At 55.0% G+C, this 26,631-nt stretch overlaps 8 protein-coding genes and 1 non-coding gene across 9 annotated transcripts; 4 read left to right on the top strand and 5 right to left on the bottom strand.

Annotated features, from left to right (window-relative positions):
* Positions 1-58: 58 nt before the first annotated feature.
* On the bottom strand, positions 59-7,552 carry N656DRAFT_842290 (uncharacterized protein). The gene is made up of 2 exons (XM_064819030.1): positions 885-7,552; positions 59-779 (listed from the first exon to the last, which is right to left on the bottom strand). Exons 1-2 carry the CDS (start codon positions 7,061-7,063, stop codon positions 512-514), a joined length of 6,447 nt encoding a protein of 2,148 aa, XP_064674475.1. The 5' UTR covers positions 7,064-7,552; the 3' UTR covers positions 59-511.
* On the top strand, positions 7,173-9,629 carry N656DRAFT_787151 (uncharacterized protein; the record flags this gene model as incomplete). The annotated part of the gene is made up of 2 exons (XM_064816576.1): positions 7,173-7,184; positions 9,036-9,629. The coding sequence occupies 2 exons, from the start codon at positions 7,173-7,175 to the stop codon at positions 9,627-9,629; spliced, it is 606 nt and encodes a 201-aa protein (XP_064674476.1).
* Positions 9,630-10,209: 580 nt separating this feature from the next.
* On the bottom strand, positions 10,210-11,709 carry N656DRAFT_765776 (uncharacterized protein; the record flags this gene model as incomplete). Its single annotated transcript, XM_064813432.1, has 1 exon — positions 10,210-11,709. The coding sequence occupies one exon, from the start codon at positions 11,707-11,709 to the stop codon at positions 10,210-10,212; it is 1,500 nt and encodes a 499-aa protein (XP_064674477.1).
* Positions 11,710-11,828: 119 nt separating this feature from the next.
* N656DRAFT_842294 (translational machinery component) lies at positions 11,829-12,976 on the bottom strand. Its single transcript, XM_064819031.1, has one exon. The coding sequence runs from the start codon at positions 12,846-12,848 to the stop codon at positions 12,180-12,182; it is 669 nt and encodes a 222-aa protein (XP_064674478.1). The 5' UTR covers positions 12,849-12,976; the 3' UTR covers positions 11,829-12,179.
* Positions 12,977-13,250: 274 nt separating this feature from the next.
* Positions 13,251-14,930, top strand: N656DRAFT_702007 (Tim44-domain-containing protein; the record flags this gene model as incomplete). Its single annotated transcript, XM_064810987.1, has 2 exons — positions 13,251-14,200; positions 14,255-14,930. The coding sequence occupies 2 exons, from the start codon at positions 13,251-13,253 to the stop codon at positions 14,928-14,930; spliced, it is 1,626 nt and encodes a 541-aa protein (XP_064674479.1).
* A 260-nt stretch (positions 14,931-15,190) lies between these two features.
* N656DRAFT_282729 (DUF1768-domain-containing protein) lies at positions 15,191-16,259 on the bottom strand. The gene is made up of 2 exons (XM_064809113.1): positions 16,075-16,259; positions 15,191-15,994 (listed from the first exon to the last, which is right to left on the bottom strand). Exon 2 carries the CDS (start codon positions 15,962-15,964, stop codon positions 15,452-15,454), a length of 513 nt encoding a protein of 170 aa, XP_064674480.1. The 5' UTR covers positions 15,965-15,994; positions 16,075-16,259; the 3' UTR covers positions 15,191-15,451.
* A 799-nt stretch (positions 16,260-17,058) lies between these two features.
* On the bottom strand, positions 17,059-17,152 carry N656DRAFT_t18. Its single transcript has one exon. It is a non-coding gene; the product is annotated as a tRNA-Ala (tRNA).
* Positions 17,153-17,286: 134 nt separating this feature from the next.
* N656DRAFT_282702 (uncharacterized protein) lies at positions 17,287-18,113 on the top strand. The gene has a single exon (XM_064809112.1). It carries the CDS (start codon positions 17,441-17,443, stop codon positions 18,041-18,043), a length of 603 nt encoding a protein of 200 aa, XP_064674481.1. The 5' UTR covers positions 17,287-17,440; the 3' UTR covers positions 18,044-18,113.
* Positions 18,114-20,171: 2,058 nt separating this feature from the next.
* On the top strand, positions 20,172-23,127 carry N656DRAFT_702135 (uncharacterized protein; the record flags this gene model as incomplete). Its single annotated transcript, XM_064810998.1, has 5 exons — positions 20,172-20,975; positions 21,038-22,257; positions 22,312-22,472; positions 22,525-22,726; positions 22,776-23,127. The coding sequence occupies 5 exons, from the start codon at positions 20,172-20,174 to the stop codon at positions 23,125-23,127; spliced, it is 2,739 nt and encodes a 912-aa protein (XP_064674482.1).
* Positions 23,128-26,631: the final 3,504 nt, after the last annotated feature.

Consider the following 26,631-nt stretch of genomic DNA (forward strand, 5'->3'; position numbering starts at 1 on the left):
TTTGGGCCGGTGAGGTTGCATAGTATTGCTTTTTTGCATTGGGACTCCGCCTCATGAGCGCCCGGATGAGGGTTACTATATATATGTTTTGGTATCATGTCAAGTCAATACCCTATAGAACGGTGCTTAGCGGAGGGAAAAGATTTTGAATTATCATCCCCCCGCGGATGGGAATTTGCTGTGTCATCTTGACCGTATGAAGAGATCTTGTAGGCCTCGAAATGTGATCGATCCTCTGAATGTCGTTATTTCAATCCCATGAAAGCCAATCAGTCTCGTTCTCAGTCACTTCAGGATCATTGGCGGGCCATCCACTAGGCCCCAACAATCTATGATCCATGCGGACTGGGTCATAGTTATGAACAGTTTATTATGGGGTTGGAAAGGGACGAAATAACATATCCCAGCACCAATAAACAACCTCGGCCCCATGCCAATTCGTAATCTCGTATAAACAAACTACATAAGCCCCGAGACGATTCACAGACCCCCCACTACTGTTTATCCCCCATCAGATGGTATCCCAACCCCCGGTATTGATATCAGCCTCAAGTTTCCTGCTGATGAAGCTCGGTACGCCGTGGCTGAGCCAAAGGTTCCTCAACATCGAGTCGTAGCGCTTCTGATTTAGGAAGAGCTGGCGGCCGTAACGCAGCCCAATGTCCACCTCGCCGTACTTGTCCATGTAGGGTGCGCTGCTAAAGCTGCCCGACATGCGCGACAGGTAGACGACGTAGCACTTGCGAATGTTGATGAATATGCCAATGTTCTTCTGGCATCTGTCACGTTTGTGTGTTAGCAGTCAAATTGATCAAGGTGGGGAGGGGAAAAAGTAGGAGGAGGGGTGAGGGTGTGGTGGACGGCAAAGGGGAGTCCTCTCTTACTTTTGCATGTGCTGCTGCGCCCCGCCAATCTGCAGCACCCTAGTCCGGCCCTCCTTGATATCTTTGGCGCAGCAAACCGCCTGGCCGCAAAATATGTCGCCGCAAAAGAGGCAGATCATGGGATCGGTAATGTCCTTCCCTTTGGTCGGACACCGCCGGCGCGTGCACTCGTCGATGAGCGTGTCGTAGTTCTTGGGCAAGCCGACAAGCTCAAAGATGCCCGGGTGGCTCACCACCGCCGACGGCGGCAGCGACTCGTCGGTGCCCGTGTACGGCCACTGAGCCTGGTGCCTTACCCAGCCGGCGACGAGCCTCGGCGTGTCAGCAGGCCAGCCGTGCTGCACGTTCACGTGGGGTGTCAGGGCGGTGAGCATCTCGTCAAGCGAAGGCACGCGTAGCATCTCGGTCAGTCGCTCGAGCTCGCGCTGTTCTGGGTTGGGCGAAACGCGGCTGTTGAAGTCGACCCCGAACTTGACGTGCAAGAGGATGACGCATTTGCGGAGGAAGGTCAGCGCGTATTTGCGTACAAGCTGGTACCACGCCTCGAGCGTGTCGAGCCCAGGCTGCTCAAACGCTTTGTTCTCGCCCATGGGCGGACGGTTCGCGACCGGGAGGAAGCGCTCCGAGGTGCAGGCCACGTCCATCTCAAAGATGGCTTCGCAAAAGTCGGCAAAATTGGCGAGCTGAGGGTCCATGTCCTGGCGGTGCGGGTTGAGGATGCGGTCGATCCAGATTGTGGCGGGGATGTTCCGGGCTAGGTGGTAGACCACCTTGGTGATCTCGGCCAGGTAGCAGAGACGGACCAAGTGCGCAATCTCAAACCCTTGCGACGAGGCAACGCCAAACACAGACTCGCAGAGGAATACAAACAGATCCTGGCTCAGCAGCGGTGGGTAGGTGGCTGCGGGGAAGCGCGTGTTTTCGGTCTCCTCGCCCTGATACTGTGTGATGAAGAGTTGGCAGTGCTGGCGCTCGCTATCCTTGCGGTACTCGCTGTCAATTCTGTTTTCTCCCGACTCCCGCAAGCCTCCGACAGCAATGTACGACGTCACCGTCTCGCTGAGGATGCGTAGTTGTGTGAGGACTTGATCCGGTATCTTCTCCAGGAAGGTCATGCCGTACTCAGCCTCCGCGCCACGCTGCTGGATTTCCACGGCAGATATGGAGAAGCCCACGGAGCGTGCCAGCGCGTCGCTTCCATAGAGCTCATTCCCGTCTTGCTCGGGAGCGTCGGACTGGTGCCGCGATGTAATGCCGTTCTTTTTAAGAGTGTCCCTAAGCCTGCGATAGACGTTGGCAAGCTCCCGTACCATGCTGTTGACATCAGGAGTGGTGCGCGGTGTGCCCGTATCCGGAACTGAAGTTAGAGAGAATGTTTCACTGAATGGTGTCCCTGTAGAGATGGATTGCACCCCGAGATCGACCCAAGCGTCATCCAGGAGCTGCGAAGATTTCTCGGCGAGGTTGTTAATCATGTTGTGCTGCGTGTAAGCAGCGAACGCATTCTGTATTTGATCGGGCGGGCGTGTCGCGCCAAGCGTGTAGTAAGCCGAGCGTAGCTGCTCATCGAGGAAAGAAGAGAACGGCGTAGATGGTACCAGCGGTCCAGGGTAAGATTCCTCTTGACCCTTCCAAATGATTGGGAGGAATGCGTTCCCGAGGGCCTTGCACAGGGGACATACAAATTCCAGCCTGCTGGTATCCTCTGGAGCATGCCGTGCAATCTGCTGGCTGTGCCGGCGAACGGTGGCGTCAAAGTAGGCCTCGAAGCAGCTGTAGTGCATTATATGACCACAACCAATGGACACGGGGCCTGGGCGAGATAGATTCGCCGGAAAGCCCTTACCGATGACGGTTCGTTCCGTCTCAAACGTCTCCCCGGCCTGGTTAACCTTGCGGACTGTTTGCCGATTCTCGCGAGCGACACCAAAGGGCCGTATACTCTCAGCGGACCGGTCGAGGTTATCAGGAGTGTTGAATGCCTCCCTGACAAAGTCGGGATCTTGAAAATCCGTCTGCCGGAGGATATTGCTCTGGGTAAAGGCAGCGAACGTACCGTATAATCGACGATCATCGGTGTCTTCTTGGCACAAAATACAGGTTCCTGAGGGGTATTTCCAAAACTTCCTGTGCTCCTCTACCGGTGGAAGATCCTCGTCTTCTAAATCTTCCATATCCCCCCAATTGATATCGCCCTGACTCTCCATGAAGCTTTTTTGCTGAGCCTGGAACTGCGCCATGACCCGGGCTTGACGGTCCAAAGCCGCCCGCTTCTTGCGCTCGCGCTCCTCATCGACGCTGCTCCCGGCCGGTGAAGCAGTGTTGATGCGGTCCACCGACAGGCCCAGACGCTGATAGGTGAATTCGAAGCTCCTTGGTCGTTTTTGGCGCATTCGGCGAAGAATAGTTGTCACCTTTGGATGGCACGCTTTGAACTCGTCCTTGGAGGCGATTAGGTTCAAGAGGGATACAATGGTCTTCGCCTGTGGAGCTTCGGGCATGAAATTGCTCCGAGCTTGCTGAGAAAGCGCGGTGGCGATGAACGAGGCTTGCTGCGGCTGGTCCTCATCCGAGTTATCCTCTGCTATGGCGATGAGCACTAAGTGCAACACAACCTGCAGAAAGGTCTCTACTCGCGTAGAGGGAACTGAAGGGGTCAATCTCGGATACACCAAGGTATAGAGAAGCGAGTAGTAGATGATCTGCGCAAACATGCCGGTGCTGGTGAACTCGCCGAGCTTAGCAAATACGCCCGATTTGATGGGCTTCAGCTTCAGCTCGTAGACGACGTCTTCGATCGGCTTCCCAGTCTTCTTGGCCATCCACTTTCGCCAGGCCATCTCCGACTCCTCGCGTTGATTTTTGTTGTAGTGCGCGATGTAAGGGTCAACATCCTCAATGTACTGTGGCTTCAACTCAAAAGTGCCAACGTCAGACATGCCCTCTGGAGACTTAAAGGTTGTCATTTCGTCCAGTAGTCTGTGGAAGTCCTCCTGCTCCTGAAACTTATCCGGGAGCTTCTGGCAAATATCTGAGAATGACATGGGCTTGAAACAGAGGACGTGGATGAGATCTCGCCGCATGGATGCGATGTGCGGACCTCGGTCGTCCTCGCATGGAAGGAGCGAGGTCCTATCGCTGAGTAGCACAATGAGCAGATGAATCATGTCCTCAACGACATCCAAGTGTTGGGCGTCATCCTGAGCCTTGGACTTTTGCTCGAAGAAGCCCTTGACCCACTTCTCCATGCCGAAGCGATCAACGATAGACGCCAGCACGCGGCTTGGATCACAAACCACAAGTGCCGTCTGCAGCAGAAAGATGTCGCGCTGGTGCGAGACATCTCTCTGGGCCACACCACGATACGTGCCAGCCTGGTGGCGCAGACTTAGGCCGTTCCTGACCCACATACCGGCCTTCATCTGCGCGAGCCACGCACATACTCGGAGCGGGTAGTCAAAGGCCGCCATGAGGTAGTCCTCTGGGCCGAATTCTCCGTACCTTGGCATTGTCTTTCTTCCCATGGAGCGAGGCTTCATGAGGAGTTCCTGTGTTGTGAAGGACAGAAGTGCCCTGAGTTGCTCGATAGGCATCGATTTGCCGCACTCAATGAGCCATGATAGGGTATAATGGAGGGCGTGGTGGAAGCTGATGGGCTGCTCCTCCACCACAAACTTCACTACGTGAATCTCGCGGGCAGGCACTTCGAACTCAAAGTCGCCGACAATCTTGAACCGGATTTCGTCTTTGATCTCTGACTGGGTGAATCTGTGTCGCTCGGCTCCAATCGAGTTGACAATCACGGCTTTAGCTGCCAGGCGTATCGCCCTCGCCACATAGAGCGAATCTTGCTCCTTGACATTGCGAAAGGACTCAGCAAGCTGTCTGCAAAGCCTGTTGATTTCACGTGTAACGAGAGAAGCGCCGATCCAGCTGTCTGTTTCGTACTCGACATGCTCGCCTACAGCTCGGACGTTGGGACAGATTCCCTGGTGTAGCTTGACGAGGTCTAGGAATTGCATCATGTACCGCTCTTCCGTTCGGAGGCGTTCTTGGACGTGGGGAGAGCCAAAGAGATACTTAAGGTCGAGGAAGAAGTGGTACATTCGCCGGTTCGTGACTGAACCCGTGTCGAATGACAGAACCGCATTCGGTGTTACATCCCATGGATGTCCTACCTGGCGAGTGGTCAGGAAGGTGTAGAGAATAGCCATCAAGCTGGTAAGAAAATTGCCCCGCTCGACAATCTCGGCCGTGATAGACGGGGTGGTTAGCATCTGGAGCGATATGTTGATTATGGAGTGGTCGGGTTCCCGATCGCCAATGAGATACAGCTGGGCAAGAGTGGTGTAGAGACCGGCAAACCGCAGGCCTAAGACGCGTTTGAACTCTGGGATGGTGACTACGGTCGAAATGTAGAGTGACCGCAGGTCATTGCGAACTTTCTTCCACATTCTCAGGTCAAACAGAATCATCCAGTCGAGCCGCACTCGCTCAAAGAGATCCTCAGCAACCGGAATATTTTCCTGTTCTACATACCCGGCAGGGGTGGCGAGCCAGTAGGGGCCCGGTTTGACGGGTGGGCTTGTCTCGTCCTTCTTCAAACCCGGGGTCTTCGGAACCTCCAGGTGGGCCTTGGCAAACAACGAAGGAGCAATAAGGGGCTCTGCGGTATCAGAGTCAGAAGGCGTGAGCTCGCGCTCGCGCTCGCGGGCTGCTCGACGAGGAGCCGGCGGAGGAGGCGGGGGGGGCGGATAGCCCGCAACTGTAGCTTCGTCTTCTTCCAGCGCCTGTTCTTGCCGCCAGTCCTGCATCGGCAAATCGTCGCCATCGGCTCTAGGATCAATCATCATAACGTCGTCATCGTCATCCTCGTCCTCATCCATGTCGCTCCCCGGCGTGTTGTCGCCCCCGTCGTCTTCCTCCTCTTCTTCTCCGTCACCATCGCTCGCCTCGCCCGCCGGGGGCCTACGAGCAGCTCGGGCTGCCTGACGAGCCTGGAGCAAGATTCTACTCTGCTGGAGGTAGAAGTCGTTTTCTCTATGTTCACGCTCGATCAGGTCCTCGTCGTCAATGCCATCCTTGCCCACAATTGCATGGGCGGCCGGGCTCCCCTTGCGCCACGGTTTGAGCATTTCCTCACAGACAATCTGTCTCAGGACGTGGTGATCATTGCCGACACTGCACCCCGAAATGTCCCTGAGCCACTCAATCATTGTGCCGCACATTTGCTCCCTAAAGGTATCCCGGGAGGAGCGGATCGTGACGGTAACCCTAATCCGCTCGATGGTGTTGGCGACCTCGATCAGCTTCTCGATGCTCTTGTCGTACATCAAGATACTCCTGCCGATCCCGTCCGTCTCATAGGCTTTAGCAAGGCCGTTGGCTAGGGTGGTGCTGCAAGCACGAGCCACCTGGTCGCGGACATCGATGACGTTGTGCTTCTCGTCGTTCCAGAGCAGCACAGCATACTCTCCCGGCGACCCGGTGTCGCCGCCGCAGTATGTCGACGATAGCCTTGACATTTTCTCGTCCTGCTCGATCGACTCGACCGTCTTTGTCTGGCGCAATTGCTCGGGGGAACACGATATGACATCGCACAAATAGTCAAAGACGCGGCCGATGGTCATGTGCATACTGGCGATGAGATCCTCGGGCAGCGGGGACTCCGCCTTTCCCTTTCCCTTGGCGTCGCCCTCCCACATGGAGTGTATGGTGCAGAACATGGGCCTCTTCCAAGCTTCGGGGTCTCCGCAGTCGCAGCAGCCGCTGTTGCCTGGCGAGATGTTGATTCTGACCATGTGGCCGGTGTGATCGGTGGCGTCGAAGCATTTGCTGCACAAGCAGCAGGTGTCGTCGGCGCTGCATGTCCTACACGCATATGAGGCCTCTCCTTGCTTGAAGATGTGCCCGCAAGCCTTGCCCCGGGCCGCCTCGGTGTACTCTGCACCCTCGACGGCGCCTTGTGCCTCTCTGAGTTTCAAGGTCCCATTGCGCGCGGGTCCGCCGGTGGGGAAGAAGAGATTCATATAGTCGGGCCTTCCGCAAGCAAGGCACCAAAAGAGCGCCGTGAGGAGCTCACGAGCGGCATTGTCGGTGTAGCGGTAGCTGTGGCGAGCAGGCAGCTCCAGAAGGAGCTGGCAGAGCTGCTGCTCCTGTGTCGACATGGGCTCCTCCATGGTCAGTCAAAGCTCTCAAATAAGTCCTGCGCCTTGTGTCATCTGGGCGTGTGTGACGAGCATCGAGTGGGTCGTGTGTCGCTAGTATGAGTCGGTATGGTATGCCACGATGTGGTGCGAGGTAAGTACAAGATCGATGAGATCGGAAAGGGCACCGTGGGCGGGGCAGGTTATCGTGCTTATCGTGGTTATCGTGACGGAGGAAGGCTTGTGAAATGCCAATATCCAAAGCTCAACGGAAGGAGCGATAATCTTTGGCAGTTTTATGTCGTGGTAACCGAGGGGTTCTTTTACGAGGGGTTTTCAAAAGAAGAGCGTCAAGGTGGCGTGCTCTGAGTCGCTGCAAGGTCAGCTAAGGCCACAAAGGAAAACGGTCCCGGCAGTAGCGGGCACACCCAATGGAAGCTTTTCTGACTGATTTGAAATGACGTTTTGGAGTTGAGATAACTCCGCCCTTAAATCAGATGGATGTACGAAGTATTAACGTTCAATGCAGCGCTGTTGGAGTTGGCAGTCAATATAACCGACGTATGTATGCACTGTAATATCATTACACTACTATAGTACATGGCCTCCCTGCGAACAGAGGTTTGCAGGGGTCTTTAACGCTTGTTACGTACTGAAGTTACGGACGCGTCACCAAGGACCGAGATCTCTAGGTAGGGACTGGGGCACAACAGAGGTTTCAGCAAAGCGCAAAACCAACCCAATACTACGCATAAACCCTCTCCTATGAGAGTCTCCAACAAGGAGCTTGCAAGCCAGCGGAATGCCACACTTCTCAAAATCATACACCTGTCCCGCACCACTGAAGCGCTCGCCACCAGCGTTCGATGTATTCAAGAGCAAGGTCTATTTTGATACAACTGTTCCCGGGTCGGATATACACAGTGGTGTCCCTGGAAGCTGGAATGCCCTCCTCTTCTCTTCAGACCATCATATCACCATTCACTCTTCATCCCCGCCCCCAACGTACTTGTGTCGGATGTCCTTCCATTGGCGCTGTTGGTCGCTGTCAGCATTCAGATCCGAGATGAGACGCGCGGTGAGGTATCCATACGCCCCGGTTGTGGTTGTCCCAGATCTTGTTCATCATGTTGTCGTAGCCGCTGTAAAACACTCAGTATCATGTTTCCCCAGCGCCGGTTGCGATGGCAGAAAGTAGGACGTACATCTCGAAAGCGAAAGCGGCGGCGAAAACAACGCCTAGCATCGTGTAATTCCTCCGGAAGAGGGCGCTAAGAGAGCATTGTTAGCTCGTTCGTCGTCGGGTACAACGGCTCGAAGGCTTGATTGAACTTGCTTGTAAAGTCCGCTGGCCTGAGAAATGTCAACCGATTAGCAATCAGTCAATTGAAATTGTGACCCTATTTTAGCATGCTTGTAACTCACCATTTCGACGGTTCGCGATCACCGACCTGGCTCAATTGAGGACGGGCGACGGAGAAGACTCAAGCTCGCGGAGTGCTGTTCTGAATGTTTTCGCTCCAAGCAATTGAGCAAATTGAAGGCAGTAGCACCGAAGCCAGCCGGAAAGACCGTGCGGAAGTATCCGGACGTTTCCTTCCTTGGCCCAAGCGCCCCACTGCAGCTGTCCCTCGCGTGATCAGAAGCTTGGCAGTTGGCACCGACACCTCTTCTGCAGTGAGAGCCCCACCATGGAACTTCCCCTCGGAGTGGAGAGCTTGGTTCCAACTTGGCGGTTGCACCAGGAGGCTTCACAACAATCGCAAAGCTCCCACCTAGTTACATACATTACCCGCGTTTGCTTCCTTTTGTGGAACGGTACAGCACGACGAATTTGAAGAACAACATAAAGAGTGGGATAAGAAGTTGTAACTCTATCAGCTTGGAGCCGGGGTTTTTCTTCTTTCTTTCTAGAGCGACATCAACACATCAAACAAGTTCCAGTTCATTCTCATTCGTGCGATCAACCTTCATTCCGATTCACCCAGTAGCTATGCCTTCCCAGCCGACCAACGCGGGCATCGTGACCGACGAGGCTAGCGGCGAGCGCCACATTCCTGAGTCCAAGAGAGCCGATGGTAGCACAAGGAAAGCCATCAAGATCCGCCCCGGTTACCGCCCTCCTGAGGATGTCGAAGTTTACAAGAACCGTACCGCAGAGAACTTCCGCAACCGCGGCAAGGGTCCTGTCCCGGGTGCCGAGGGCCTAAAGGATGACAATTCGACACAGTCATCCTCTGCTTCTGCGAATAAAAACGCCAAGCGGCGCGAGGCACGCAAGAAGGCGAAGGCTGCTGAGGGTGGCGCTGGTGAGACAAACGGGGCGGCAGCTGCAGAAGCTACCGAGACGGAGGAAGCTACCAAGAAAGAAGAGGCTAATCCCGAAGCTGAAAAGGAAAAGAGGGTGCGAAACCTGAAGAAGAAGCTCAGACAAGCCAAGGAGCTCAAGGAAAAGAAGGAGACGGGAGAGTCGTTGCTACCGGAGCAAATCGCCAAGGTCATCAAGATCAATGAACTGATTCGGGAGCTGGACGCCCTGGGCTTCGACCCCGATGGCGAGCCCAAGCCTGAGGCTGAGACTGTGGGAATGGCTGGCTGAATCGCCAGCACTAAATGCTGTTGGAATCAATATCGAGTCCTGCCGCTTCATGGACTGGCAACACAGGGAGGATGGGGTGCCCGGGGTATGGAATTGCAATGGCCCGCCAATGGATTCATCATCAAGAGCGTGGCCAGAAATAGGTTGCGCCAGCCGTGATGGTCCTGAGGGTGCCCTGGCCCCTCGTCTCCATATGACCTTCGAGGGCCTTGGAAGCTGGTGTCCTAACGCCAGTGAGTCTTCGCGAGGATTGCACTCCTGGCTCCGTTTTACAACACCGTTCCTCCTTCCACGATTGGGTTGGAACTTAGATAATGGTTAAGTGCAAATCATGGAGATGCACCAGCAAGGGAACCAGAAAGCCTGGATGGAAGGGAAGGTATCTGTGATTGGAAGAGAACCTGTAACTACTCGGATTGCGGTTCACGAAGGCACAGAGACGTCGGGACAAGTCGATGCAGACAGAAACAAGCCACAAATGACTCATCTGGTTCGTATTGGGATATCTGCGGTTTGACGCCAGGAGGTGATGGTACAATCTAGGCGCAGGCATACAACACAACTACATAATGATACAAGTCTACGCCGGAGACTTTATCGCTCCCTCCGTCGACGGCGCCTCGGGTTCAAATGTCCGGGGAATCAGGCCCTCGGCCATGTTTATAGCGCCCTCCATGTCGCCCTTGTTGAACTGGAAGAGGCCCTGGATGGCAGCAGTAGAGGTGTGCCTCCTCGGAACATTGGAGTCCTGGCTGTCGCCGCCAAACAAGCCGAGCTCTTCCAGCCGATTCAAAAACCGCTCGCGGCCCGAGTGGTCTTCATCAATATCCCCATAGTAGCGATCCCACATCTCGGCGGCCTGGTATCGCGTGGCTTCGCCAATGCGCACCATCATATCCACACGCCCGGGCCGAATCAAGGCCGGGTCAAGCCTGTCAATATGGTTCGTGGTCAGAAACGCTATCCTGTCCTCCCCGGCAGCCAGCCCATCCAGCGCGTTGAGGAGCCCCGACGCAGTCACGGTGCGCCCACTGTACCCGTCGGGATCCCGCTGTCGACGGTTAACCAGCGCCGCGTCAACATCTTCCAAAAGCAGTATGCTCTTCTCCGGCAGCTGGGTCAGCAACTGCGCCAGCAGATCGTCCGTCATGCCAACCTCGCTCAGGTTGATCATGGCCACGCTGTAGTCCAGCTCCCCGGCCAGGGCCTGGATAAACGACGTTTTGCCCGTGCCCGGCGGGCCGTACAGCAGATAGCCCCTGCGGTACGGCACGCCGCGGTCCGTATACCACTTCTGCGCAGCCAGGAATTCCTTGACGTCGGCGACCAGCTTCTCCTTGACGCCCCGGTCGAGTATGACGCTCCCGAGGGGCCGCTTGAGCCTCGGCTTGCCCAGGACGGCCCACTCCATCTTGCGCGCCGTGTACACGACCGTCTTGCCCTGCTGGAAGCTCTGCGCCAGCGCGTGCGCCTGAGTAAAGACCTCCTCGAGCACGTGGCGGTGGGCCCACAGCAGCGTGAGCGTCAGCGTCTCGTGGGGCTCGCCCGTCGCCGTCGTGGCCGTGCCGGCCTTCTCGCGGTTCACGGCGATGTACACGCCCGGGCGGTGCCGCACAATGTGCCGGCCGAACCCGGGCTGGACCCGGAAGTCGGCGTGCGTCTGGCTGCTGCCCTCGTCGCCCAGGCGTGGATTGAGCGACTTGGTCGTGGTGCTCACCGAGAGGCTGCGCAGGCGCGTGAGGCGCTGCGCGAGAAAGCCCCGGTTGTCGCGCGGCTGCGCCAGCCAGGCGAGCACCCAGTTGTATGACGGATCCCGCTTGCTAATCTCGATGTTGACCAGCAGCTGTCGGCGGAGAAGCCCTGCGCCGGCGATCAGGGCGCGGCGGCCAAAGGCGGCGGCGGCACCTAGCCCCGCGAGGCCAATGCCGCCTGCGAAGACGGGATTGTGGAAGAGGGCATCAAGACCGAAGATCGACGGGGCTGGTGGTGGTGGTTGCCCTAGTGATGGCAGTGGTGACGGTGGTGGTGCTGCTGCTGCGGGAAACGGTGGGATTGTGGGTTGTGGGGTGATTGTCGGCATTGTCGGTGGTCGCTACATGGCTTTGCTCGGCGGAATGATGGTACGGGCCCCTGCTGATGATGGCGGATGATTTGTAGGTTTGTGATTACCGTTGAAGACCGAAAGGTTCGGCGGGCAAAGTTACATATCAACTGAAAAATTTAGTGGGGCTGGCCACCCCGGCCGGCCCGGCGGGGTTCCACAGACGCGGGAGAAAGAAGTCTCAGGAATCCACCAAGACGCCGGCCACGGAGGCCGAGTGGTTCCCGGTGCGCTATCTCTTGTCTTCATCATCAACGGTGTTACCTTGTTAAACTTGCAGCAAAACCCCTTGATCCTTTCTCCATACTATGAGACACCTGCGACGAGGGCATACGTAATCTACAGCATATTTACAGTACATTGATACCGGAAGGAAGTCCGGGTCAGTTGACAGCAATCTCTCTTTCCCACCCCTGAATTGCAGTACGCTTTCTATAACCCCAGCACGCTTAGCCCAGTCTCCTAGGCTTCTTGCTCCGAGTACCACCAAATTTGAGCCTTGTAGAATCCGATACCCGCACAATCTTGGGCCGCAGCTTGGCGCCCTCTTGTCCCATCAGCAGCTTGACAACAGCTTCTCTGCCCTGGCCGAACCCGCGCAGCACAACCTCAAGCTTGTGAATCTTCTTGATCAACCCCTTTTGGTTCATCTTGTCCAGCACGTAGGTACCCAGCTGGTACGCCGAATCGTAATGCTTGCGAGCGGACTTCCTGAAGCCGATGTTGCCACATGACAGTGATATTATGGCGTCCCGGTTCGGTTTAGTAAGCGTAATGTGCGTGTTGTGCTTGTGGCTGTATATATGGAAGTGATAGGGCTCCTCGCTTTCGTCTTCGGTGAGGCCTAGCTGCTCAGAGAGCGGCGCTTCATTCACGGTGGGTTGGACGGCTGCGCCTATGACAGTCTGGGCGAGTCGGCCCATAACTGAGCCGGCTGGTGGTGGTGGCTGGGATTGTTGAGGTGGTGATGACGGTGGTGATGACCAAATGTTCTTTGCGGCGTGTGATTGAGAGAAAAGACGGGGGCATTGTGTCGCAAAGAGCGTTGAGCACCGGGCCTGGGCAAGAGCGCGGAGCAGGTCCGGCGCCAGAAGGCGACTTAACGAGAATCGGCTCATCCCTGCGGCGCGACAGTCATTGGCACGCTGTGTGTACTGACGGAAGACAATTGGGTTTGGCGAGTTGCGCAACACGCAGCAAACTTGAACTTGATGAGAGTTGATGATTGGGGAAATTTTGGGGTCGGGAGACCGCTGCTAGGGGAGGCCGAGCCGGTGATTTGCCGAGGCTTGGCAAAGATTTTGCTGGGCCAAAGAATTCTTGAGGAACCTGGACCGGACCCGGCCTGTTCCCCTTCTTGCCCCATCTTCCATTGAACAGAAATTCTACATAATCAACTTGTACAGATACAGTTTTCGACCAGCGTTTCTTTCCTTGCGCGACTATTCTCGCCGCCGCTGGTCCATTTCCTTTTTCCTGCTGTTATCGCCTGTCCAAGGCGCCTCCGCTCTCACAAAATCATGAACACAGCACGACGCATACAGAGCCTCTCGCAAGGCGCCCCATTGAGGGCATCAGGCCTGCGCAGCAGCCATTGCACAACACCCGCGCCCGCGCCCTATCGCCTTCTCTCAGTCCGCGCATCACAGCCTTGCAGCTCGGAGGTCCGGTCATCCTCAACATCTTCACCCTTACAGCGACAGCCGCTCCTACGCTCGATCGTGCTTTCTAGTTCCATCAGACTAGAGGGGTTATTACTGAGCAACGCGCGCGCTTTCCACACGTCGCCGCAGCCGCAACAGAAACATGGCGAGGAACCGAAGGTTAAGACCCAAGAGGATGTGAAAGAAGGCCAGCAAAGTGAGGAGTCCGCCTCTAAAGAAGAGGCCAAGGAGGAGAGGAGCGGAGAGAAGGAAAAGGAGGGGGAGGAAAAGACCGAGGGCAAGAAAGAGAAGAAGGAGGACCTTCCCCCTCCACCTCCCCACGGAGATAAGACGCCGTGGCAAGTATTTCTGGAGACCATGCAGACCGAGTTCAAGCAGTCCAAGGAATGGAACGAGTCGACCAAGGCTCTCGCGGCGGGGGCGAATCAGTTTGTCGAGAGCGAGTCGGTCCGGAAGGCACGTCAAGCATACGAAGCCACCTCTGACGCCGTCTCGTCTACGGCTGCAAACGTGGTGAAAACCACGGCGGGCGCCATCGGCAAGGGCGCGTCCTGGACATGGGAGACTCCCGTCATGAAAGGTGTTCGCAAGGGCGCAAACAAAACAGGCGAGGTTTTGGACAAGGCGACCAAACCAATTCGGGAAACCGAAGCGTACAAGAACGTCAAGGAGGTCATTGATGATGGGAGCAGCTCACGATACGGCGGGTGGGTGGAAAAGGAGGAGCGAAGGAAGCGCAGAGAGAAGTGGGAGCAGGAGCTCAAGAAGAGAGGAATACACAGTCAGGTCCACGAGGAGAATCCAGAGTAAGAACTCCCAGCAGCTCCAACTTCATAATGCACCGTCTAACCCTGTCGTAGCGCCGGAACCAGTGTCACTGTGCACAAAGATGCCGCATGGAAGGAGGCGTGGAGGGATTTCAGAGATCAGAACAAGTTTGTTCAGAACATCTTTGGCTTGAAGACGGTATACCAAGAGTCGGAGAATCCCTTGATATCCACCGCCCGGAGCATTACCGACAAAGTCGCTGGCTTCTTCGCCGAGAACGAGACAGCCATGGTCATCAAGAAGCTTCGGACGATGGATCCTTCATTCCAGATTGAGCCGTTCCTGCGGGATCTCCGCGAGTATATCCTCCCCGAGGTTCTGGACGCGTACGTCAAGGGGGACGTCGAGACGCTCAAGCTGTGGTTATCCGAGGCCCAGTACTCCGTCTATGAAGCCCTCACCAAACAGTATCTCCAAGCCGGCCTCAAATCTGACGGGCGCATCCTCGATATTCGGGGAGTTGACATCCTCAAAGCACGCATGCTCGACCCCGGCGAGATTCCCGTTTTCATTATTACCTGCCGGACACAAGAGGTCCACGTCTACCGCAATGCAAAGACCAACCAGTTGGCTGCAGGCATGGAGGACAAGGTGCAGCTCGTCACATACGCTATCGGCATCACGCGGATTCCCGAGGACGTAAACAATCCTGAGACGAGAGGATGGCGGTTAATCGAGATGCAAAAGAGTGGCCGCGACTACATCTAAAACGATTTTCCTTTCCTCTTGTGCTCAACGCCCGCGCCGCCCGACGACTGGCCGGCGCCAGCATCCGATTTTACCTACTGTTTAATTCACTACGGTGTATTGTACATAACTGTATTATACGGCATCCGGGATCTTGCCGCTCGAAAATGTATGGAGTTTTGGGCAACTTGCGGTATAGAGGAGGGGAGCAGGCGCCTTGAACATTTCCACAATCAACACCACTCTATCTGGGTTTTGGGGAACTGGCATGTTTCACGAACGGAAAAGGCCTGTTTGTATAGCTATGGCGGCATGGAAAGGGAGGCAATCTCGAAACCCGACAGCGGTGTTGGGATTGGTAGGAGAATCTCAAAACATTACCCGTCCATACTGGGTCGGTCGTCCTCTCGAATATTGAGTTCTTCTGTATGCTCTGAAGTCTGAACTAAACAACGAGAAGAGATCCTTTCTGGAGTTATCAGAAGATGGTTTCTCCTACCGCTTAGTGCGCGAAACGGCTCGAGAAACTCGCATTCTTCGTATCACTCATCAACCTTCTCCAACACAGTCTTTTCCTTCTCGACCCCATCAACACTCGCTTCCCCCTTCCCCTCTCCTCCCTCCCGTCCCCTCAACTCCTCTCTGACGGCCATCAGCGCCCGGCCCAGCAAGTTCAACCCCCATCTCTCCCTCCCGACCTTGCCAGCGTTGGCAGCACCAAACCCGATCCCCCAGATCCTGTCCATGGGGCTCGCCTCGACAATTTCTCTGTCTCCGGTAGCAAGCAGCAGCTCTCTCAAGTTCTTACTACCTGTAGTACCGTCCTGGGCGCCGGCAGCAACAACTTCCCACTTCCCGTCCTTCTCGTCCACGGGCCGGGTGAACTTGAGCATGTTCCCGCGCCGCACAATCTCCTCACGGTGGGCGTGCCAGACGTCGTCCGAGAAGTTGGAGACTTTGCGTCCCAGGGCCTTGACCTGCCTGGGATGCGAGGCGGACAGGATCTGCGCGGCGACGGTCCGGTCGTTGAAGAGCAGGGCTTTTTGGTACATCATGTAGCTTTATTGTTTTTAATGATTGTTTCCCTTCTTAATTGATCATTCTACGTGGTGATACGAGAGGGGGAGAGGGGTGGATCAGGGAGAAGGAGAGGGGCATTCATTACTGCTCAGCGGTTGGGTAGATGATGGACGGATTGGTCTCGTCGGAGAAGGCACAGGGATACCATTGCGAGAGGTATCCTGTTGTGGGCTCTGTTTCGCGCCAGAAGTAGACTGGATCTGGGGAGGAGGTGGAGGCGGTTGTCATGTTGCCAGGGAGTACATCGGTCTTCTCGGACGATCTCGCGCCTCTGGGATGGCGTTTCTTGGTTGTATTGGTTGATCTCTTCGTGACTCTCTGCTGAGACTTGGGCTGCTGACGAGGCATTCTCGGCTGGGTTGCGCTGCGTTGAATGAGACTGTAATACGGATACACAATAAATTTACCAACTCTCTCAAAAGCCTGGAGCAGCCGTTGTTGATATACTACTTCGTAATATCGTCCTTGGTCTGATGGTAGGCGCCTCAATACTTGGCTGAGAGAGGCTTGTGCAGGCGGTGCAGACAGGTACTCTGCCTCCTTAACCAACTGTAGCGCTGAATGCCCAGCACGCAATGAGTCATTACAAGGTCTTTACCCGTAGCGTTAGACTCATTACCAAAGCAATTGAAGGAAAGCCAAAGTACAATAGCTTCTAGAGGTGCAAGGGTGCACCTATGTAATCCATGCCTTCGTAGTGGTAGAACGCGAGATCTAAAGATAATCCCGTCGAGTTGCATCTCAGCCTTACGCCAAGGTTTCCGTAAGGTTATGTACATACTCCGTAGGGAGGGTGGTCAGATGACTTCTAAGAGTATCCAATTGTGAGACAATCTAGATTGTTTTACTTCGTAGCACATCTGGATTGCAAATCTTTAGTCGTTGGGCGTTAGGTCGTTGCCATTGCTGTGTTTAGAGCGTTGATAGGGGACAGATACGGATTAGGCCAGCGTCCAATCTGTCGCTCCAACGCATCGTTATTGAACACAAAGCAAGAAGGGAGAATGGGCGGAGTAATTAAGGAGGGAGTACTTTGGGAAAAGAGGTCCAAAAAGGGACGAAAAAGATCTGGACGCACCGCGGATCGAACGCGGGACCGTCTGTATATGCAGGTGCCCTGGAAGCAATGCAAAACAGAAATCATACCACTAGACCATGCGCCCTGCAGATCTTATTACGCAGATAATGTATGCTCCTTTAAAAAGACCACCCACTGTTGCTGAGTGCCTTAGTTACCAGTTTCGAACATTTGACGATAATGGACTCAAGAGAGAGTACTCTGTACTTCGTAGAATTGTAGTTATTTCAAATAGTCCTAGATAGGTCATTGTAGAAATCTCGGACTTGAGTCGTTCCACTGCAGGGGGCCAATCTGAGCGAGATGATGTACCTTCTGTCCTCGTTCCCGCCGGGACTGCAGACACTGCAGAGAGTGAAATGGAGGTGGGCCAATGCTGTGCATTCTCAGATCAGGCAGCTTCGCAGTCAGTGAGATGGTCAATCAACCAACAATGTCCCGGGTTGTTGGTCGCCCGATTCAGCAGCCCAAGTCTGCGTTCCACCAACTCGCAGGAGGTATCGTCCTCGTCTCCTCGGTAGAGCGAAAGGGCCACAAGCGCCAGGGCACCTGCGAACTGTGTCTAGCGAGGCTAGGCCGGCTAGGCTCCATGGCAGTGATTCTCTGGCCCGCTGCAGCAGACGCCTCCAGGTTCAGACGGAGCTTCCAGTTGCTCACTTACCTTGGCCGGCAAGCACCTGGATGGGGCGGTCACTTCTCATCTTTTGCCATCTCGATCTGCCGATTCAAATGCGAGATGGCGCGGGAATGGAGGAGAACCCCCCACCCGCGTTCGCCTAGTGAATCCTGCTGCTTGGGGAACAGCGAGACCATATTCGTATGTACACGTGTACGGAGGTACATACAGTACGAAGACCGGATGGTTAGATCGCCTTGTCCCAAACTGCCCACATCCATCCACGTACCGAGATCGAGTAAACATTGCCTGCACGGAGCTTATCATTGTGTAATATATGCACAGTCGCCTTACGCCTGAATGGGGTTGATGCATCGCATAACAGGAGATGTAGAGCATCGTTGGGAAGTCATTCCAAGGTTACACCGCGTCGTAAAAGTGGTTGGTATAGGTGCATAAGCGCGGCTTGACCCAGTAAGTCATTGGCAAAGTCCCCTCCCGTCGCTCCAAGCACACCCTCGAGGCTCGGGCACGATTCAACATACTTCGTATGTAACTGAGGTACCCCTTATCGGGCAGCGGAACCTGCTACTCGAATGATATCGCAGCTAAAGATGAACGGCATTCCCTTAGGCCGTCCTTGAACCGCTGCGAGTCTTCCGAGTACATACGCCCAAGTTGTATGTATACATGAAATCTTGCGTTTGTTATACTGGGTTCCGCAGTATCTACGCGCGGGAAATGGAGCTCTTCCAGTGCTATGGAAGCAAATCAGATGGCATTGTTTCGAAACGTACCCACCAACGGCCCAATGACAGCGGAGTGTTGGTTGGGTACTCTTGGAAGTCCGCAACTCGGAATCGGGAGGAGTCCCGGTCATCGGCTGCGGCGGGTGCACACCGCCCGAAGCGGTCCCGCGTTCGGCTGTAGACAAGGCATTTCTTTGCTTTTTCTCAACGTGTGCTATTCAAACGCACATGGGAACAGGGGCAGGTAAACGACACCCATTCTTGGCAGATCCCAGGGCCCGCTATCCTGAAATGGCGGCAACAAGGGGCCAAGAAAAGCAATCCGCATGGGCCAGGACCCTGTCGGTCGAATTGTTCACACCGTCTCTTTTACTCTGGACGCGCAACATCATGAGGGAAATGTCAAGGCCTGACTTTCCTACGCTGAGGAGTTGGAGCTTCAATATCCGCGACTAAGAACGCCATCGAATAACGCGGCACTTGCGCTTACTCAGTTTACAATTCGACTGACCTGGCCACAGGCGCAGCGAGACGCTGTACCGTATTGTATTGAACATACAGTACGTATGTACCACCAGTCACCAACTCTCATGGTCGCCAACCTACTACTAGCGTCTCCTTGCGCCTCGTTGTTGGAGGGAGGCAAACAATCATCGTCACTCAGCAGTCCTCAGCCAGCCTAACTTTCCTCACACTCTTGTGTCTCTGGTCCCCTTTCCATCTTATATCCGCTGGGCGCCAATCTCACTCGGTGGATTTGATGCTCCCCTGTCCCCTTCCCATTGAAGCCCTGACATGTGCTTGATCCGAAGAGACAACAGAAACAGAAAGGTAGCTATCCTTGCCACCACTCTACTGGATTGCACTGATTGATATCTCATATTTAAAGGCACTTCGGCGTTTTGGTTGAGAGCCGTGTAGGACGACAGTTGAGGCATCCTGCTTTCCTCACGTTCCAGGCCATCAGTCGCACCACGAACCTCGAGTAGACGGTGAAACCGCACCGAGGACCTTATTCTTTTTCGCTGTGCCTTCTCGGCTGTCATACGTGAAAAAGCTTAGAAGGGCCGAGTTGTGGCAAATCGCCTGAAATAGAACCCCTATTGGGTGAGGACCGACATCTTCCAAGTTCGCTTTTGGGGTGTCCATTGAGAGTTTTTTGACCTCAGCCGTCTCATAATTCTCAGGTTGTTGTTGAAATCCCGTATGAGGATATTGAAGGAGAAACCAGTGTCTTGGGACTGTTGCGGCCTCTTTGAGGGCTGTGCCTGCCAGTCTCAAGTTGCTGCTGCTGCCTTGAAGAAGAGTGCATGATCTTTCCCGATCACGAGGCCTTCCCATCATCTGAGTCATCCGAACTCAGGTCTTACACTACAGAAAGGAAGGAATTAGGTGCACACGGCGAAACCGCAATTGGCAGCTTCCTACCTTGGTGGGGGCGATTGGCGAGTGAGAGACGATTGTCTTGTCTCACTTACGGCACTGTCCAGGACGCAACTTCCTTTGGGGCCACCTAAGCTCTTGAGAGAGTGCCCAACGATAAACACGCGCCCTAAAGCCCTGGCAACAGTCCAACGGCCTACCTTAGGTACTACCAAACTGTCGTCTGTCTATCAACTTGATTCGGGTAGACAGAGCCACGGTCAGCATCACCGGAACCCGGTCTTCAGCTTCATTCAGCCGGACATTTTCTTCGGCGGGACATCCTCTCCGTCATGGCAGATCCTTACGACGCAGACATGGCGGACATCGCCAAACCACCGCTGCGGCAGGTTCTGGCCAGTTTGCACTACGCCTATCCTACCGGCATCTTCCTTTACTACATGGTTACGTCGACCATCGCCGTCTGCACACTGCAGACAAGATCCTCGGAACACTGTCATCCGCGTCGACGCATTATCTCGTGGCTACTTGTCTTCATGATCCTCACCTACTTCGCCCAACTCCTCACACTGGTGATTCAGAGCATCGTCCAGCAAGTGTTCCCCCCGGCTGAGCAGGACGTTATCATTGGCCTACTTTCGTGCGCCTTGGTCTTTGGCGTCCTGTTTGCGGGCCTCTCGGAGGCTCCAAATCCGGTCTGGTATCCGTATATGGGCTCCCTGGGGCTGGCACTCGCTTTCGAACCAGTCGTCACGATTTTGGCTATAGCGGTGCGGCCAAAGCAGGCTCTGGCATACGCCGACTTCTTCAACATATCAGCCGTCGCGGCTAGATACCTCGCTATTATACTAGCCTTGGCCTTCTATTTTGAAGGAAACTGCAGCCCTCCCAGTGAGAAAGGCACTGATTCGGAGCGGCAAAGTTTGCTCAAGACAAACGGCAGCGGCGATCACCAAGACTCTGATTCCGAAGATCGCTCGGAGCCAGGGCAGCAGAACGGTTACGGAGCGACGTCGGACGCCTCAACCGACGACAGCCAGTCTTCTGACGCAGATAGCGACGAGAGTCCTTGGGAAAGACGCGAGAGGCAGGCCAGCAAGCAGATGGAAAGGAGGCTCAAGGAGAACGGTAACTGGGTTACATATGCCAAGAGCTTCATGGTCAGTAGTAACCAGCTCTGGTTTGAATCGTTGAATTGGCATCACTAACACAAGTCTTGCAGGTCTTCTTCCCTTATATCTGGCCCGTGGGCCGCAGAGCACTTCAAATCCGCGTTGTGCTTGTGGGGGCTTGTCTGCTTGCCATGAACGTCATCAACGTTTTGATTCCGCGCCAGTTGGGCATCATCATAGACTGTCTCTCTGGCTTCAATAACAAGAATCCCTGGATACAGGTTCTGATCTTTGCCGGCCTCAAGTTGGTGGCATCAGAGGCGGGTCTTTCGCTTCTACGCCAATGGCTTTGGATCCCCGTTGAGTACTACTCTTTCGACGCCATAAGCACGGCGGCCTATTCTCACGTTCTCAACCTGTCATCCGACTTCCATGATTCCAAGAGCTCCTCAGACATAATGATGGCAATACAATCCGGGCAAAGCGTCTCCAACATCCTCGAATCAATCTGTTTTCGGGCCGTCCCAATGCTCATCGATATGGTTGTTGCCTTCTTCTATCTCTCGTTTGAGCTCGGGCCGTACGAAGGGTTCATCACGGTTGCAACTGCGTCGGCGTTTCTGTACATTGCCACACGCATGATCTCCAAACTCAAATCTGCTCGCAAGAACGAAGTCAGTGCCTGGTTCAGAGAACATTACGTTCGTCAGGCCGGTATTCAGGGCTGGTCGACGGTGGCTTGCTTCAACCAAATCGGCCACGAGGAGGGTCGTTATTCCGTGGCGGTCAAGGAAAGAGTGTCCACGTCTCAAAAAGTCTACTTTGGCTATGTTGTTGCATATGCATTTCAATTCCTCGTGCTACTGTCTGGACTTCTCGCCGGCGCCTTCTTGGCCGTATATCGCGTTACTCATGGGCAGGCCACGGCTGGCACGTTTACTATGCTGCTCACCTACTGGGCCCAGCTGGTTGCTCCTCTTCATTTCTTCGCTAGCCTGGGCAGGAGCATCTCGCGAGACCTACTCCATGCCGAGCAACTTCTGGAGATTATGCAAACAAAACCAAGCATTGTTAGCAAGGAGGGGGCGCCGGATTTACGGTTTACCGGGGGCGAGGTTCGTTTTGACCATGTCTGGTTTTCATATGACAAAAAGAAGGATATTTTGAAAGATATCAACTTCACGGCGACGCCAGGCATGACGGTCGCCTTTGTCGGGGCTACTGGCGCAGGCAAATCCACCATTTTGAAGCTTCTGGATCGCTTCTACGACGTCACCAGAGGCTCAATCGAGATTGATGGCCAGGATATTCGGGACGTGGATCTCCACAGGTAAGAGATCTGGGACCCCCCTTTTGATGCCCTCTGGTTGACAACAGTCTGTAGCCTGCGAGCCCAGATCGGCGTTGTTCCGCAATCCCCCATTTTGTTTGACGACACCATCATGAATAATGTCCGATACGCAAAGCTCACAGCGACTGATGAAGAAGTGTACGAGGCCTGCAAAGCTGCGTGTATACATGAGCAGATTCTTGGCTTCTCAGATGGTATGTGGCCTCAAGCTCCATGCCTTCTGCAGCTGTGCTGACAGCGAACTAGGCTACCAAACCAGAGTCGGAGAACGAGGCATCAAGCTCTCTGGCGGAGAGCTGCAACGAGTGGCAATTGCACGGGCAATTCTGAAGAGACCATCGATTGTTCTGCTTGACGAGGCAACCAGCGCCGTTGACACTGAGACTGAGCAGAAAATACAGGAAGCTCTGCGTACGCTCTGCGAGAATCGCACCACATTTATTGTAGCGTAGGTGCCCCGGATGCATTTACCGAAGAAGCGAACTGACAAGCTCTAGTCACCGCTTATCTACCATCATGAACGCGGACCGCATCATCGTCGTCACCGGAGGCGAGGTTGTTGAGCAAGGGAGCCATGAGGAACTGATCCGAGCCAACGGCAAGTATGCGGAGCTCTGGTCCCAGCAGATATTCGTCAAGCCAAAGGACAAGGAACCACTAGATGATAAAGGGGTCATCAAGGGGCGAAAAGCCCCCAACATCGTCAACGACTTAAGCCCCGAAACGACCAATTCCGAGCTCGCAAAGGTCAACCCGACGTCTAATGCCGATCGAACTGCAAACCCAACGAAAGATGACGAACCATCCGATGAGAAGCTAGACTCTACTGGCCGCAAGAAAGAGGTATGATAGAAACTGACCAAACGATGCATGCATGCGTGTATTATTATCCATGAATATACATACACACAGACATACATACATTATTTGGCTGTTTCTATCTACCCCGGCCCTCCTCCGCTTCTAACCTCGGCAACCTCAGGACTCGCGCTCGCGGTTGAACCCCGATGCACCCGCCTTTACGCCTCGTTCTGCCACTACCGCAATATCCCCACGGCCCTCTTTGAGTCCGACCAGGTCGTACCGTTACCAGTGTTACCATCGTTCCATTGACGGACATTTCGGCAACCACCGGATCGCCATCGCGAATCCGTCACTTGACGCTACGGTCCCATTCCATGTGCCTGTCACCCCTCTGCGCCCCTCTGCGACGCAAGTCCACTTTTTCGCCGCGACACCAGTCGTGATGGTGCCGGTGAATGTCACTTACGCTCATTTATCTCATCCGGTTATCACTGCTACTGCTTCTGCAATGACGATGCAAAGGCGACCACGCATCAACGACTCTCAAGGGAACAAAATCTCTGGAACCAGGAGAGATCGTCGACTGTCTTCCTCGAGGTTGGGAGTGCAGTTGCAGGAAGGCAACGAAATCGGAGTTTCAGGTGGCGGCAGCAGCGATATCAGCAGCAGTGACAACAACAGCAGCAGTAGCGACGGCGATGGGCCGGCCGGTCAAGCAAATGATCCTTTTTGCGGCGCCAACTCCGAGCAGGATGTGCAAGGAGGGATGAAATACCCAAGATATTCAAAGAGGGTACAGTCAAAGAGTGAGCCGGTATGTTTGGGTTAACGGGGGTTCCCTTTTTCATCACTGGGGGTTTTCTTATTGCCTTTTTACTTTTATTACACCCTTGTCTTATTTTTTCTCATTGGGTTGGTGTTATTCCATCATGATTATTACTACTATGTTTCGTGCATGCTGGAGAAGAAAAGCAGGGCGCATTATCATGATTAGTACTTCTATACGGCCTTGAGTTACGATAGAGTTAAGTTGAGTAAGTTACGGGCCAGGGATCGGCTGAGGATACGACAGTAGGATGGGAAAAGCCAGAGTTTTTATAGATTCTTAGAAAAGTGAAGCCGGTGTTGCAAATGGAACGGCATTAAAGAATATTTATCTTTTTAGTGTTCCATTGGTGAGAAAGCAGAGTGTTTGTTGATCAAGCCAGGCATGGATAGAAGCCGGTCTTGCCAGACAAACATGATGACGGGGGGCAGGTGTCTTGTACTGTACAAACACATGAGAACTTGCCACACATTCAACGAGATTTGATGGGCTTGTTTTTTAATGCAGCTTGGGTATGCAGCAGTGAGTAAAGCCAAGAAATTGAAATGCGGCAAGCAGAATTCCGGTGCGAAACTGGTGGCTAGGAAATGTATGATTATTTAACCCGTTTCCCCCGACGAATCCAAAATGGCCTCCCACCCAACGCCGTGAGCTTTGCATACAAGCTACAAGACCTGTCCCCTTCGTCACCGCTTGCCTCGCACGCCCCACTATCAGCAACCTTCTAAGATGCAGCAATCGCTGGGGTTGATCCTGCTTCGCGGTCTCCGTCGCCCTTTTGCCCCTTTGGCTCGGTCGGCTCGACCCCTAGATTCAGCTTCTGCATGACCTCTGCGGCCACTTGATTCTCGTCCATCATCTTGGCCTCCTCTTCCCGTTTTGCCGCCTCTGGACCCTCTCGTACACTTTCCCCCGCGGCTGCCGGTTCCATTCCCCTTCCTTTCACCTCCTCGTATCCATCCTGAACCTTCTTCTTGCGCCTCTTGGCCATGCCCAAGAAGCCCTCCACCTTCTTTCGCCCCTTGACGTAGGCCTCGAGGCCGACCAGGACGGCGTAGCTCTTGCTGACGCTGACGTGGCTCATGTCGACGCCGGCCTCTCGCAGGCTCTTGACGAAGGCGCGGAAGTTGGAGGCGGGCGGGCGATAGTGGCCGCTGAGCGGGGACAGGGAGTGCAGGCGGCCATCGCGGATGCGGATCAGCCCCGCGGCCGAGATGCGGCTGCCCTGGAGGAAGGACGAGTGCTGGAATGCGCCCGAGTTCTTGATGCCCACGTACAGGCGGAAGGACGTGTCGGCGACAAAGATCCACGTGTTCTTGCGCACCGTCTTGCGGAGGAGGTTGTTCAGGATCGCCGTTGGCGAGATATGGTGGATCTTTCGTGCCAGGGGGTTCTTGGCCGCGGAGGCATCGGCGCCAACGTCCGCGTCCGCATAGCGGGCTGCTGCGGCGTGGTCCAGGGACGAAGTGGAGGAGCGCGGAGAGATGGAGGAGCGGAGGGAGGATGAAGAGGAGGAGTTCCCAGCCCTGCTCGTGGCGGCGGTGTCGCTTAGGGAAGTGTTGTGGCCCTCTGCAACCGGAGTGTACGCCGGGGTGGGATCGTCGCTGGGGACGATGCCGTGGATCGAGTCCTTCCATTTCTCGGACGTGTCGATTCGGGCGCCATTCTTGGCCCAGCAAAGACGGCCTTCTTCATCGATCTTGACAAGATAGTACTGGCGTTCCTCGCGCGAGAGGTAGCGCACTTGCTCGCGCTCGAGCTGCTCGCGGGGGCAGGCTTCAATGTCGACAAAGCGGCCTTCCCCGTGATCGAGCCAGTAGAAGAAGTTCTCGGTGGTGTCGGCTCGCTTCCACTCCTCGTGATAGACGCGCAAGTTGGCGCCGTAGCGATGCTTGAGGTCGATCATCTCGAGGAAGTACTGCAGGCCCATCATCCTGGCTTCTTGTTTTCTGAGCGCCTTGGCCTCTTCACGCTTCTTTCGTTTCTGCATCTTTTGCTCGGCTGTCTCATTGTGGTTACCGGAATCAGAGTCGGAGGTTGAAGACGAGGAACTGCTCGAAGAAGTGTCGACGTCGACGTCTCCCCCTGCTCGACGGGCAATGGCCGAGACCTTCTTCCATTTCTGGCGTGCACCAGGCGACTTGGGACCCAGGAATTCATCGCCTGCCGAGGTGTCAGGCGGCGAGCCATCGTCTGAGAGCCTCCGGGCGTGAGGTGCAGTCAGATGTCTCCATTGCGCCTCGCGAACGGCATGGATCCAACGTGTCGAGGCGTCGATCCCCAGCCCCTTCAACTCACGGCGGGCACGGTAGCCCCGGTAGTTGCGCTGGATGACGGTGGCGGCTTTAACACGCACGCTGTCCTCACTCAGGCTTGGGCGGTGGCCATGGCCAAAGCCAAGCTTGCTCAAGAGACCGCCATGGTGATGATGACCGGACTGCTGCGACTGGGATGCCGGCTGGGCAGCTGCGGCGTCAAGGCTCTGTCGCTGGCGGTCTCGGTCCCGGCGTTTGTGCTCGGCTTCGCGCTCGGCTTGGACATCGGCGATGTGGGAGAACTCGTCTGGCGTTGGCAGCGCAAGGGAGTCCAAATATGCTCGGTGGCTCTGCGAGGACAAAGCCGTATCTACTGACGCTCGAGAATCGGGGCGGTTCTTCGGAGTGGGCCGAGGAAGAGGAGAATAAGAAGATGTCATTGAAGACGGCACCTCGGGCTTGGCGTCT

The sequence above is a fragment of the Canariomyces notabilis genome (assembly GCF_033297395.1).
Source record: "Canariomyces notabilis strain CBS 508.74 unplaced genomic scaffold N656scaffold_2, whole genome shotgun sequence".
In the NCBI taxonomy this organism is placed as follows: Eukaryota; Fungi; Ascomycota; class Sordariomycetes; order Sordariales; family Chaetomiaceae; genus Canariomyces; species Canariomyces notabilis.